Source organism: Mus caroli, chromosome 11 (genome assembly GCF_900094665.2).
Source record: "Mus caroli chromosome 11, CAROLI_EIJ_v1.1, whole genome shotgun sequence".
Taxonomy (NCBI): Eukaryota; Metazoa; Chordata; class Mammalia; order Rodentia; family Muridae; genus Mus; species Mus caroli.
In genome coordinates this window covers 19311479-19326043 of record NC_034580.1, presented here as the reverse complement: position 1 = coordinate 19326043, position 14565 = coordinate 19311479, and the positions used below count along the sequence as shown (strand labels likewise).

The following is a 14565-nucleotide window of genomic DNA, read 5'->3' as shown; positions in this document are numbered from 1 at the left end:
GCACCCTGTCCATTGAGTCCTATTTATACTCTCTCCAAACATCACGTGTCCTCTCAGGTGTCTTGCCTCAGTCTGCATCATGTGACTGACTTCTTCACATATCATACTTGCTTTTTCACTAGAATGTAGTGATTTTTCACACATGATAAAGATTATATACATGATGCACGTAGAAGCCGTCTTATTCCTAGGGTCCACATGATGGAAGCAGAGAACTGACTCTGGGAAGCTGTCCTCTGACCTCCACACCTCAACTGTGGACTGTGGATGAGTGTGAACAAACTCACAATAATAGACGAAACATAAAAATCTAAAAGTGCCTGGCGTGGTGGCGCATGCCTTTAATCCCAGCACTCAGGAGGCAGAAGCCGACGGATTTCTGAGTTTGAGGATGGTCTACAGAGTGAGTTCTAGGACAGCCAGGGCTACATAGAGAAACCCTGTCTTGAAAAACAAAAACAAAAAGAATCTAAAAGCACAATTATCAAGCCCATGTTTTGGAGAAGGGCACAAATTCAGTCTGTTTACACAAAACAATTACAGTTTAAGGGTACACCCCTCTGCCTCCCACCAGTACCCTGTGAGCCTTGTGTGACTCCACTTTTCATGTCCTGAAAACATGGCTTCCTTCCCACTGCAGCCCACTGTCCAGGTCATCTCTCTCCCATCCTTGGCTGTACCTCTTCCCCTTTGACCAGCTGTCTTCAGGCTCACTGCCAGGCAAGGATTTTCTTTTTGCATTGCTTTATCATTTCTTGAAAATTAAAGCTTCAATTAACTTTGAACATCTGAAATTGCTTAAATGTCTCAATTATTATCATGGTCTATAAATGTCCCCCCAGGAGGTGTGGGAACTCCATGGTTTTGTTCACTAGTTATTGACCCAGTACTTTTTCTAGGACAGTTTCCTTCGGGGCCACCTCCCCACTCTTTTACTTTTTCCATTGTTTCTTTCCCATTTTTGCAATGTCTTATTGGAGGTCATTTTTTGTTGGTTTTTTTTGTTTGTTTGTTTTGTTTTTTTTGTTTTGTTTTTTGAGACAGGGTTTCTCTGTATAGCCCTGGCTGTCCTGGAGCTCACTTTGTAGACCAGGCTGGCCTCGAACTCAGAAATCCGCCTGCCTCTGCCTCCTGAGTGCTGGGATTAAAGGCGTGAGCCACCATGCCCGGCGGAGGTCATTTTTAAGTCGCAGATCTGAAGAGTGCTTCAGGGTCCATTGGTCTCCTAGACTCACAATAGAGTTACATTCCAGTAAATTTATTTCTACTGGGAGCAGTTCTTGTATAGCTTTGGTATTTATACATTTTAGTGATTGTAGCAGCTTCTACCCTCAGAAGTCTTATTTTCTGTCAGGTTCAAATGAAGATATCTAAATCTTATCATGAAATGTTTTATCAGGAGCAAACAGAAGAACTGGATGAAAAGTAGGCGCACAAAGTGCGCGCCAATCATCGCTAGAGTCTTGCCTTCTGTCAGCTGTGCTTTTGGTATGATCAGTTGAACTAACAATGCCGTTTGATTTGGGGGGGGGGGCACATCATTGCTTCAGCAGTTTGAATGATGTAACTTCTCGAAGAACACATCGAAATGCAATAGCTCCAATAAACACCATAGCCCTTTCAGCTTGTTTTGCTGATAAGCAGACCATTGAATGGCAAGTGCACAGAGCAGCCAGGTCCTTCCCCATCTCCCATTTAACTACCTATTTTATTTGTTAAATAAATCTAAGAAACACTTTCCAGATGGTGGTTTCAGTTTTTGCTAGAAGGTGAAAAACGATGGAAAGAATTAATAAACCCTTATTGTAACTGTATCCACAATCCCGGGAACTTGCAAGCACGATCTTTTGTCTCTAGAGGAGCACTGTATGGGGAAAAAAAGCATTCTTTCAGTAAACCCTCGCGGGGCTCTGCTTAGGGACCTGCGCAGCTCCCATCCCAAGGGCCTCAGAAAAGAGACAACCGGCTCTGGTACGAGCCCTGGGCGGAGTCTCGGTCGTTCGTAGAAAGCACTGGCCAGAAGCCCCGCTGGGCAGCAGGAGCCAGCGGCAAGAACAAGGCAGACCAGGGGTTACAAAGCGGAGGACTAAGGGCCAGGGCGGAGCCTTAGGACCGGGGGGCGGGGCGAAGTCGGGGAGGAGCCTAGCAGAAGACAGCGCCAGGAGGCATAGGGCGGGGTCTTAGGGCAGAGAGGCGGGGCGAAGTCGGGGGGTGGGGGAGAAGCCTGCAGAGGGCGGTGCCCAGAGGTGTGGCATATTGGGGGCGTAACCGGGCTTGGGGCAGAGTTGATGTGGGGTGGAGCTGGCTGCGGGGAGCGGGCAGCGGGGGCGGGGCAGGCTGTGGCCAGGGCGTCCCGGGGCGGGGACTTCTGGCACTTTCTGGGAGCTGCGGGCGATCGGCTCACAGACCTTCTGGCCGGAAACCCGCGCGCTCCCGCTACCAGGGCCGTCGTCGTCAGCGCCGCCATGGCCAAGTGGGGCCAGGGGGACCCGCGCTGGATCGTGGAGGAGCGGGAGGATGGGACCAACGTGAACAACTGGCACTGGTGCGGTGGGCCCCGGGCGCGAGCAGGCGGGCGGGCTCCTGGGAGGGCCGCGCGGCGCCGCAGCATGGCTGCCCGTGGTGGAAGACGGTTCCTAACTGCGCTGATCCTACGGCTTCTGGCTCCTCCCGAAAGTTGGGCGAGCCCCGGAAGGGACTTCTTCTGTCTTACCCCACCGGACAGCTGTGCCTCGGTCGCCCCACACCCAGCCCTCCTCGGTCTTGAGATGCGTAGTGCGCGTGCGTGCGCCGACGGTGCTGTGTCCATGTGCCGTAGGAAGGCAGGGACTTGGATCTCACTTTCTTTGCTTTGTCTCAGTTTGCACTAGTTATCTGTCCCCCTTTGTGTCTCAGGAATACCGGGAGATGTCTGCCTCTTTGGCGGGCGTTGGGGAAAGCTGAGGGAAGCAGAGCCCAGTCTGCACCATAAGATGACTTAGCTGTCCTGAAAGAATTATGTTCTAGGCTGGATTCTATGATTAGGACACTGACGTCTCAGGCTGCTCTTTGTCCCCTTAGATGAGAACATTAGAGAGAGTGCATAAGATAAATATGGAAATGCCAGATAACTGATATTGTGGTTAAGGCTATTTAAATGACTACCACCGTTACAGGTGGCCTCAGCTTAGCTAATCTATTTCCTGTGGTGGAGATTGCTGGACCCTTTTCCCCGGGGCCATTGTTTTTAAGATTACCCATTATTATATGGTGAATAATAGTGTCTTAAGAAACTGAGCAGCAGGCTTAGAAGATACATAGTTGAAACCTCATCAGAGAAGCACATTTGCGAGTTGGAAGCTGCTTGAATACCAGGACTCACCTGGTCTGGTTTTGGATGGCATCCTGGCTGCTCAGATGGAGACCAGCTGGGCCATTCACCTGTGCCTTTCTATTCTCTGGCAGGACAGAGCGGGATGCCACCATTTGGTCCAAGGGGAAGCTCCGAGAGCTCCTGGTTGGCATTGCAATGGAGAATGAGGCTGGCCGATGTGAGATCAGTGAGTTGAAACAGGTGGAAGGTGAGGCTTCATGTAACAGCCGCAAAGGGAAGCTTATTTTCTTCTATGAGTGGAACATCAAGCTGGCCTGGAAAGGTAATGGGGGTCCTGGCAAGAGGCAGGTTGGGGACACCCTGTGTACAGTCTTAACGTTTAGTAGCAGTAGCTGATGTCCGGATGTGCTTGGTGTTGCCATGTTCTGAAAGCTGCACTTCACTACTCTAGATGCCTGAGGGGCAGTTCTTTCTCAGCTAAGCCCTTTTACCAGCATCTGTGACCTAGGGCCTTATGCAGGTGCCACCTGCCACCCTTCCTCCACAGATGCCTGCTTCCCTTAAACATGTTTAATTATTTCAAAACTTAAAAAATTATTTGTGTGTGTGCGCACATACTTGGGTGTCGTAGCACGTGTAGAAGGCAGAGTTGGTTGATAGCAAGTGTTTTTGCATCTTGCTAGCTCATCTTTGTTGTCTTAATTCTATGTATGTGTGTGGGCATGTGTGCCATGGTGGGTATGTGAGGTGCAAGGACACAGGAATTTAATTCAAGTCACTAGGCTCCAGCAGTAAGTTCCTTATCCATTGAGCCATCTTGTCAGCCCTCCCTTGGGGACTTTATCCTAAGATTGGGTTCTGTGGACAATCCATATAGATAGAATCCTGTCATACATAAAACTCTCTGACTGCTTTCATTCCACCTTGTACCATGTTTTAGTACTTCATGCTTTTTTTTACATGCACTCTGTGAACAGAGCACATTTTATCTGTTTACCTGTTGATGGACCTTTTTGTTCATAGTTGTTTTGACTTTACCAAGACACGTGGTACTTAGCTTATGGTTCAATACTTGTTGACATGACCAAAGATCAATCATAGGGAAAGGGAGAGAACAAGGAGAGATGTGGGTATGGAAGACCGACCGTATTGTGTTAAGAACTCGGGTGTCTGCCTAGAGTTGGCTACTTTCTGTGTAGTTTGTTAAGATGAAGCCCACTGAGCCTTCCTTGGCCTCTGAGTCAGGGAGGTGTCAAACATCAAAGCAGTCCCACTAAGTTCCCTGCAAGTTAAGACTAGCTTGGGCCGCAATAAAAAGAACCCACTTCACAAGAAAGCTAAGAGCTTGGGATGTAGCTCAGCATCTGAATGCTTGCCTAGTGTGCTCTAGGTTAATGCACGTGCACTTAAGCAGCCTCACCCCTGACTCTTGCATTGCCCTCACTTTCTCTGTGGTTGCTGCTGGCTAGATTGTAGCAGGACTCTGGATAACTTTGAAGCCTGTATCTCTTCCCTTGACCTAAACAACCACTCTTTTTGCATGGCAAGAAGCATGCCCTTCCAGAAAATAGATCCTCAGACCCAGGAGGGGAAAGAAACATCTGTTGCTGCCATGGAAACAGCCTTTGGAGCAGCATCAAGCATATGGAAGGTCCCTCCGAAGTACCCATCATAGAGCTGAATCTGCGTACCTGTGGCACAAGACCTTGAAGCCCATTGTCCCTAGGCAGTTCCATAGGGCATGGGGTTGGGGAGGGGGTTGAAGAGACCAAAGTGGGCATAAAGCCATGGAACTGTGGCTGCTAAGGACAAGAAGTAGAGGCAAGTAGGCAAGACACTGTCCTAATGACCCCATCAGCTTGTTTCACTCCTTGACATCTCAAGTTGCAGAGGTGAATGAGGATCCAGAGCTGACCTTTGCATTTTAGCACACCTGTCTCCTACAACCATTCCCTTCATTGAATTTAGCCGGAGTCGCACTTCTGGAGCCTGGGCTCTCTGTCCAAGCCACTGGAGGGCTCCTCTGATATTAGGTTTTGCCAGTGTTTGTTTGCTAACACAATTTGAAGAGGATTGCCCAGAGTCTGTCTGTGCTCTGAGCTGGTCTACACTCTTCTGCAGTCGGATCCATGCCTCAGGGCTTTGTGCTATCAGCGGCTGTTAAGTGTGGTCTTTTGTGCTCTGAAAAATAAACAGGTTTTCCAGACCCTGGAAGGTACGGATTCTGGATTAAGTTATGTTTACCAACCAACAAAAAAAGAACAAAAACGAGGCATTTGAAGGTGTTCCATGTATGGTTTGGCCCTCAGAAAAGTCATTCCCAATGCCTGTGCACCATAAACTAGACTCATGAGGGGCTGGAGGTCAGACTGCTGTGGGTGGCAGAACCCTTCCTCACCTTGTTTTGTAGCAGTAAGCTGCTTTAGATGATGCCAGAGTATCTCAGTCTGGATGTGTCTGAATATTGTTCCAGTTGCATAGTCCTGCTGGTGTGCCCAGTACGCATTTTAATCAAAACTATTTTAAATACTCTCCCTGGCCCTAGATGAGTATACTGAAAGGGGATAGGTGTGTTGTGTACCATGTTGGCTGGTCCCTGTCCTGGTTGGTCTCTGATGTGGTCACAACCCTGAAAGGGGAGTGAGGCCACATATGGGCTATTCATTCAAGCAGTGGTCTTTTGCATAAACCAGTTATTAATTGGATCCATTTTGTTTATTTTAGGTACAGTTAAAGAATCTGGTGCAAAACACAAGGGACTGATTGAAATACCCAGCCTTTCTGAAGAAAACGAAGTCAGTGACACTGAGGTATCTGCTGGTGCTCTGCTGTTCTCTGGTTAAGCTTCAGCTATAGGTGTTGGACATTTGCAAACTGCTCATTAGATTGTTTGGTTCTGTGGTAGTTGTGAATTGTGGGGGTTGTCTGCCACTGTGTTATACACTGTGGGTGTCTGAGAGATGGAGCAGAGGTGTGGAAAAGGAGGAAGTCCTAGGAAGCTTCAGACTCCCAGGACCAAGTATGGTACCTGGGCAGGGGAGTGACAGCAGGCAGCCTAGCTCTCTTACCTGTGCAGTTAGTTCAGCGATGCTTTCAGGTTAAATGTGACAAGGCATGTGCTAGGAAGTGCTTGAGCCATGTGCATGGCTTACTGAATTAGACTGTTTCCCCTTAGTGGGGACAGTTCTCAGCCTTGAGGTGTCCTTTTTGGATTCATCTCATCACTTCTTTATGCCTGTCTTGCCTCTTCGAATTGCCTCTGGGATTCAGGACCATTGTACAACATCTGTAATTCCAAATCTATACAGCCTAGCCAAAGTCTTAACACAGAGCAAGCAGCATTTCTGAGGTCTTGCCTTTACTGAAGGTCACTGAGGTCATGTCTCATACCTTCAGACTTAGCTTGTTGTACTCTGGTGCTGCTGTTCCCCACAGTGCTCATGAGAAGTGCAGCTTTCTGGTGGCATATTAAACAGATCTAAAGTATGCTGCAGTAGAAGCTAGCAGAGCAGATGCCAGACTTAGGCGCACGCAGCTCAGCCCAGCATTACTGGGACCTGCAATAGTTTTGAGACTAGCACCAGCCGAGCGTGGTGGCGCACGCCTTTAATCCCAGCACTTGGGAGGCAGAGGCAGGCGGATTTCTGAGTTTGAGGCCAGCCTGGTCTACAGAGTGAGTTCCAGGACAGCCAGGGCTACACAGAGAAACCCTGTCTTGAAAAACCGGAAATAAAAAAAGAGACTAGCACCTTTTTCAGGATAGCAAACCACTTGACACATCCCTGTCTCTTCATTTCTGTTGCTCTCATCCATTTTTCCTCTCCCAAATAATTTACCTCTCTACCGAGAGTATATAATTCAAGTCCAGGTTATGTGGGAACTTCTTGGTTAGTAGCTTCAGGTTTGTAGACCAGCATTATTCAGTATAAATGCCACATACTGCAATTTAAATTTCTCTAGTGTCCACATTAAAAACCAGGTAAATAATTTTAAAAATTTTAATCCAGGGGAGAGTAAATATGAGTTTAGCATTCAGATAACAAATTATTGATGAGGTACTTTACTTTTTCTTGGTATTTAGTCTTTGGAGTCTTCTGTGTGTACAGTGTAGTTCAGATCATACACCTCATACATGCTTAGCCACAGGTAGATACCGACTGCCATACCAGACCATCTCTAGATAAAGCCATTTAACTCCTGTGCTTATACACACAAATTCAAAGGTAAATGAAATGGTTCATTTTATATTCCTCTGCAAATGTGAAGAAGCCTATGTCTCTGAACCACTCCCTCCCTCTGCCATCCACAGTTACCAATAGGATCCAGTGTTTTAAGAATACATTTAACCAGTTTTTTCTTAGGTTTTTATTTTTCTGATTTGTAGGTGAACGTGAGTAAAAAGAAAGGAGATGGGGAAATACTGAAGGATCTCATGAGAACGACAGGCACCGCCAAGGTCAGGGAGGCCCTTGGAGAGTACCTGAAGGCACTCAAGACGGGTAAAGGCGGCAGCCCTTGTGAACCACAGGGTCCCTTGCTATTTACCCAAGTTATGCTCTACACAAGGGCTGGATTTCCCAAGTCAGCCTCCTGAAACATCTTTAACTGCAGAATAAGTTGTAGTCCGGGTGTTAAAAGCTAGTTGTGGGTAAGACAATAATAAGTGATCAGATGGACCAGCTTGCCAACCGTCAGTAGTTTTGTAAGCTGGGCATGGAGGCACTCTTATAGTCCCAGCACTTGAGAAGCTGGAGTAGGAAGACCGTTGTTACTCTGGGTTACATAGTAAGACTTTGTTCAAAACAACAAACCCTATACAGCCCAATCCTTGGGATGGAACAGTTTTGTGTAATTACTTGTTTAATGTCTGTCTTCCCTGCTAGACTATAAGCTCCATGAGGGCATGGAAGGTGTCTGTCTTGTTCACTGCTGTATCTCCAGCATCTAGCACAATGCCTGACACATAGTAGGTGCTTAATAAATCTTTGCCGAGTGAATGAATGTATGGATGAAAGGTATTGATAACACCTAGACAGTCCCTATACTGTATGGAAGTGATTATGAAAAGCTATTGTCATTTTCCCAAATTAAGAGGTGACAGCTGGGTAGAGTGGCCAACAGCACTTTTCTGCAACTCATCCTTAAAGCTTGCTCAGTTGAGTGTCCAGGTATTGGCATACACAGGCTTTAGGGCAGCACTCTTTCTGTGAAGACTGAGAGTAAGCTTTGTGAGAGGGAAGCAGAGTTCTGACAAGAGGTAAGGACCATAAGCTATTAGTAGTAATCAAGTACAACCTAGCGATTTAGAAAGAACTGGTGGAAATTTTGCATTTTAGATGACTGTGGTAAAGAAAGGCCCTTGTTAATAAGTATCAGCAATATATGTAAAAACAGTTATTTTCAAGGCCTCAAAATGTTTTTATAAATGCCAGTTTAGATAAAAGAAAGTATTAATAAAGTTTTTGTTTCCTTATAGAATTTACAACAGGAATGATTTTACCAACAAAAGCTGTAGCAACCCAGGAACTGACTCTTCAGAGGAAACTGAATGAAAACATGTTGCAGGTATGAGCCTGTGTGGTTGCACTGAGGGAGGACATCCTTAATGAGCTTCCTCACAGCCTTTTGATGAACTTGGGTTGTAGGTGAAGAAAGGGTGTTGATGTGTTTTTGTAGAAATGACACAATGCACCTCTTTTGGCTTTGTGCCGAACATGCAGGCTAGTACATGCTAAGCATGATTCCAATTACCTCTAGCCTAAGGCTCCAGTTCTTGATGGGTGAGAAATACCAACACTTCATCAAAACTATTAAGTCATGGCTTAATAGACTAGCCTTAGATTCATGGTGATCTTCCTGCTTCAGATGTGTGAAGCCATCATAACCAGGAAAAGCGGTGACTTTGAAGGTCATATATTGTGATGAAAGAATGTTCTACTTTGACCTTGGCATTAGTAGAGTATCTTTTTAGAATTGGGGAATGGGAATGTGTGCATGCAGTTCTTAATCTTTCATCCTGAGGTCATGCTCTGGGTCCCTATGAATAGATTAGAGGTATTTAGCCATAGCCTAGGAATGAAATAGAGGTAGAGTGCTCATAGGAACAAGCATTGGTGAGGAGAGACCTTCCATGCTGTTCTCCTGTCATTCTTTTTGGGTTTGCTCACCGTCTTGAATGTCTTTCCAATCTGAGATGCAGGCTTCTCCAGTGGCACTGGGTGTGAGGATTCCCACAGTAGCTTTGCACTTGACAGAGCTGTTTGACACGACAGTAGAACAGCTGTACAGTATCTTCACTGTAAAAGAAGTAAGTAACACCTTAAACTACTCTACCAAACGTGGTTTGAGGAGACACCACAAAGAACAGAGGCAGTTTCTGATAGAAGCAAGGATACTGGTGATGAAAATCCAGGGATACCTTCTGAGTAACTTCAGGGGACAATGATGGTTGGCTTGTATTAGCAGTTGGATAGCTTTTGCTCCATAAAGAAGAAAGCTTAGCGTTTTACTTCTTGTTAGCAAAAGCTATTATGTCCAACAAAATTTAAACAGAGTTCAACTACATCATTGTTGGTGAAATCCTCATCTGCCACATAAGACCCTGATGTGGTCCTCACCACATGCAGAGAGTGACATATGTTGCAATAATGTGTCTGTTTTGTTTGGCTAGTTGGTGCAAAAATTCTCCAAATCTCCTGCTGTATTAGAAGCTGAAAGGGGAGGGAAATTCCAGATGTTTGACGGGAACATCAGTGGAGAATATGTGGAACTGGTAAGCAGCTACATGGTGAGCTGAGGTAATGTTCTTTTCACTCATGTTATTCTTAACATGAGCATGAACAATCTCAAATGCTTTAAAGTTCCTTGTAGAACAAAAGAAAAATGTTCGATACTGTGTGCTTTGTCTATGATATTAATGCTCCCAAGGATACTGGCATGTAAGCTGGAAGACAGGATTACAATGCTGTTTGTTGGTTCCAGTACTTAAGAATTTAGCTTGAAAACGGTTTTCTTCTTACATTGTACTGTGCACTTTCAACGTTTTCAGTGTAATGTCTCCTTTGTTCTCCAGGTAACAAATAGGAAAATCATCATGAAATGGAGATGTAGGAACTGGCCAGAAGGTATGTTCTATTCAGTTATATATGGAAGCCAACACACTGAAGCTGTGCCACAGTTTCTTCTTCCTGATGTCATAATAAAGCTCTTGTTTTTTTTCCCCAGAACACTATGCAACAGTTGAACTGAATTTTGTGCCTGCTCCAGGGCAAGTGGAATTACAATTGGACTGCAAGGGAGTTCCTGTCTGTAAAGAGGAAAATATGAAATTCTGTTGGCAGAAGCAGCACTTCGAAGAAATAAAAGGTTTACTTGAGCTTACCGCCCAGAATGCTTGAATTAGTTAGGTTTTTATAAGGACATCCTTTTTAAAATAGAAACCTGTCCTGTTTACTTACCTTTTTTCTTCCTTAAAAAGTCCTTTCCCTCAAGGCCCTTAATTTATTTTGTATTGGATGAAATTCATGAAACAACACAATCTAAAAGCATTGTTTGAAATATTCTAGATGCTGCATCAAGTGAAATCAGGTGTCATATCTCACCTTCCATGGGTGTTCCTCTGAGATAAGTAGGTTAGGCTGAGCTAAGGCTGGTCATAGGATGCTACTTGATTGCTACAATTGATTTAAGCTTAAGACAAATAAATGGCATGCTACACTATTCCTTTATTCTAAGCCAGTTTCCAAGGTGTGTAGTTCATCAGAGTGTTGCTGTGAGGGCTAGGTGGCTGCATTCTGTTACACTTCTCTGGCTCTCCTTGATGTCTTCCAAATAGCCAGACACTTCGGGATTAGAGGGATGAGACATCTGCATGGTAAATTAACTGTTTTGGATGCAAGAGGACTTCTCAAATAGCAGGATGGCCACATGGTTCCCTTTCAGTCTCCTTATTGCTGTCATTTGAAGAAACAAACAACTTATGTAACAAAGGAAAAGTTATCACAGTCAGTTTATAAGTACACAGAACAGCAGTCATGTCAATAAAAATAAAACCATTATTTTTACATCAAGTGTGCTTTATTTCCTCCACAGGTATTCTGTTAAATAAAGCACCATTTATATACTGCCAGGCCACAGCTAAAGAGGATTCTTTACAGAATCAAATTTCTTGTGGTTGTTCCGTATACAAGTAAACTTAATTTTGATAATAAGAACCACAGCGATCAGAGGCAATCTGCCTCTCTTATTTTAAGGTACAAAACTGGCACAGAGGACACCATATTATACACAGTAAAAATGCTGTAAGTTTAAATTACATCGTACAGGGTCAGAGCCCTGCTTCTTCTCCCAGAAAGCCATATTAAATGAAAGCCACTACAGTGAACTCTTAATTACATAAAACATATCCATTATCTGATTGCCCTTTAGAAAGTATACAGAAGATGCACATTTTTTTTCATCTGGAATTCTGCCTGACCAAGAATTGAAGCCTATAAATCTATCTTGCCATTCAAGCAGGGCGCACTGGACAAACTGAAGCACAAAACAAAGGAGCAAACTTGACAAACAGCATAGGGGAGGGCACGTGAGAATAGACATGCCACGTCTAATGTCAAGAAGCAGCTTGGTTTCCTTTGCCAGATATCCTTGTGACCACATGGATTGTTGATTCAATGGTCCTACACAGGGTATCTAAAATGTCGTGTTGCTGCATATGACTAATGAGGCCTCTGGAATGGCCACAACTGAGGGACACAGCAGCTTCGGGGTCCTGGGAGGACAAAGCTTGACCATCACAGCTTCTCAGATCAGCTAAGTCAGACAGAACTGCAGAGATGGACGTTGAAGGGAATTCGGATTCATCTTCAGCTAGTGTAGTATCCTTGGAACAGTGGTCTTTAAATTCTTTACAGTCGTCAAACCTGCCATTGTTAGACTGTTCCTCTGCATGCTGTGACCGGATATGTGACCCATCTTCTGAAAATGAAGATGGGCCTTCCATTCGATACTCTTTGACAGAGCTGTTTTCAGGGGACGGAAGATCTTGCTCTGTCCCTGGGTCAATAATCGATGAGTCTCTTGTCTCATTGTCTGAGGTGCTAGTGGGAGTCAGGACCTCCCTGGTCTCTGTTTTTATGTCACCAATGCAACTGTCTACAGTGTGCTCCTCATCACTGCTCACTCGCCTTCTTTTAACAGGAGTTGCCCCTTCGTCATCTGTGGGGGGAAAATACATTAGAATAACCTGAAACAGAGGGCACTGAAGTCCTATTGGGGGTGATTATGAGGGAAGACAATTTTGTTGTTAGAGGTCAACATTAAGGACTTGCACTACTAGGCAAGAGCAACACGCCACACCTCCAAGCTTGTCTTCATCCTCCCAGCCACCCCTCAGCCCAAATCCCAGGCAAGACTTAGTTGATACAGCTAACCTTTAGTTTTTCTTTCTTTGGCTTCTTGCTCTTGGAGTGAGTTTCTCTGCTGCAGACAAGTCCTACACTTGTTTAAAAGCTCTTGCAGAGTTGGGATCAGAGCTGGGTTTAACTGTTTGGGAGTGTGTACTGACAGGAGCAAAGCAAGTGCCCTCAGGTCCTACAAAAACCCAGACAGGAAGAGTTCAAATCCTGAAGGCAACATTTGGATAAAACTTCATTTATTTCCCAGGAATCTATTTTGGTTTCTCTGGTAATGTGGAGGAATGCTACAGCCAGCATTAAGACGTGGTATTCCATTAGCTGAGTGATTCAACTGGCTCATAAACATCTTGTTAGTTAGGGGGTGCTGCTGGACAACAGTAGATGTATTTCCAGCATTGTTGTGTGCCTATGTCGAGTAGGTCAGAGTAAAGACGTAAATCAGAAACCAAATAGTGCAGCTTAGACTTAAATAGTAATTTCAAAATTAAACCTCCCTTGGTGCATCAGAAATGTGGGTTTTATTTCATAGAAGTCAGTTATGGTCTCAGTAAGGAACTCCCTGCTTAGCTTGGTTTGGCTGCTGTTAGCCAATTTTGGCTTGTGTACCTTGTTAGTAAGGAAGCTGTGCTGAATGACAATCGGTATTTCCAGGGATGTTTCAGTCTATAGCCCAATGTATGGAAATCAACACTCTCTAGTTTTAACTGCCTTTATAATCATAGTGTGACTGCTTTGCTTGCTTATCAATAGAAAACAATACAACGATAATAAGTTTAAAATATATATTCTGTTTTTTATAGACTCAGACCTCTAGCCCTGGCAGGCTTAGAACTCGTGTACCAAGCCATTCTCAAATTGCCACTGATCTTCCTGCCTCTGCCTCTCAAGTGCTAGGATTACAAGTATATGCCACTGTCTCAGGTCTTAATGGTCTCAATACCCTTAACATAATGTATCTCACTCAGTCTTACGTTCTCAGTACCGGAAAATATGTGCTTTAAGTGTGACAACGCTTAATTAAAACAGTGCTTCTCATCATACATGATCCTTAAAATAGTAATTAAACTCATGACAACAAAGTTATACAAAGGCCAACTAAGAGTTGAATTAAGGTGAGTTTTGAGCTTTTTGGCACAGTTCTTACCCCATTTAAAGAAGCACTTGCTTTTGAAATTTCAACTCGGTTGGTGAAATCAGATTGTAGGTTTTGATACTGATTTATCAGGTTTGTGATAAGGGTACTGATCAAACTGGCACAGTTTGCTTCTGAGAACACTTGACTTTGAACCTGGAAAAGAACTCACATCCATGAGTGTGTACACGCACAAAACAAATCCTAAAACTCAAGACCAGCATCATAAGCACACACAATTAAGCAGAATTGACATTCCAGAAGAGCTATACATACCTTTAGAAGGAAATGTGTCATGAATGTGTAGACAATATTGTTATTTAGAAAAGTTCTTTCGTCCATTAGGATACATTTAATGTACTCTGCAAAAACAGGGTCTTCACACAGAAGCTTGATGCAGTTTTTCGACATAGCTGACTAAAGCAGGGGAGAAGAAGCACTGTAGTTAGCAGCTGGGGGTCTTTGGGTGATGTTCAGTTACAGGTGGATCTATAGCAGTTTGCTAGAGGAAGGCAATGGCAAAACCCAGTACATGTGTTGTGTGGGTAGGTGGGTGTTTGCCTGCATCTGTGTATACATATGTGTCTATCCCATGTCCACAGAGGTCAGAAGAGGGTGTTAGATACCCCATTAATTAGAGTTGCAGATAGTTGTTAGCAGCCACATGGGTTCTGGGAATCAAACTTGGGTCCTCTGGAAGAGCA

General features: G+C 44.6%; 2 protein-coding genes across 6 annotated transcripts in view; one reads left to right on the top strand and one right to left on the bottom strand.

Moving 5' to 3' along the window:
• The first annotated feature begins 2281 nt into the window (after positions 1-2281).
• Positions 2282-13235, top strand: Ahsa2p. Of its 2 annotated transcripts, none has more exons than XM_021175775.1 (9): positions 2282-2545; positions 3450-3635; positions 6038-6123; positions 7698-7812; positions 8790-8878; positions 9513-9620; positions 9984-10085; positions 10386-10437; positions 10538-13235. In XM_021175775.1, exons 2-9 carry the CDS (start codon positions 3509-3511, stop codon positions 10708-10710), a joined length of 852 nt encoding a protein of 283 aa, XP_021031434.1. In that variant the 5' UTR covers positions 2282-2545; positions 3450-3508; the 3' UTR covers positions 10711-13235. The 2 variants fall into 2 exon arrangements, with proteins under 2 accessions (XP_021031434.1, XP_021031430.1); XM_021175771.1 differs by having other exon boundaries at positions 2288-2545; positions 3445-3635; positions 10538-12483.
• Usp34 (ubiquitin specific peptidase 34) overlaps positions 11371-14565 on the bottom strand; it is a 189400-nt gene continuing 186205 nt past the window's right edge. For all 4 annotated transcript variants that reach the window (XM_029483281.1, XM_029483283.1, XM_029483282.1 and 1 more), the window contains 4 exons: positions 14138-14278; positions 13874-14017; positions 12745-12904; positions 11371-12529 (listed from right to left, as the gene is read on the bottom strand). In XM_029483281.1, coding sequence (XP_029339141.1) covers positions 11925-12529; positions 12745-12904; positions 13874-14017; positions 14138-14278 — 1050 coding nt within the window. In that variant the 3' untranslated portion in view covers positions 11371-11924. The remainder of the gene's footprint in view (positions 12530-12744; positions 12905-13873; positions 14018-14137; positions 14279-14565) is intronic.

Coding starts and splice junctions, on each gene's coding strand:
- Ahsa2p (XM_021175771.1), top strand. CDS start 2,289: ATGTGGGGTGGAGCTGGCTGCGGGGAGCGGGCAGCGGGGGCGGGGCAG. Junction 9,621..9,983: donor GTATCTTCACTGTAAAAGAA/GTAAGTAACACC, acceptor TTGTTTGGCTAG/TTGGTGCAAAAATTCTCCAA. Junction 10,086..10,385: donor GTGGAGAATATGTGGAACTG/GTAAGCAGCTAC, acceptor TTTGTTCTCCAG/GTAACAAATAGGAAAATCAT.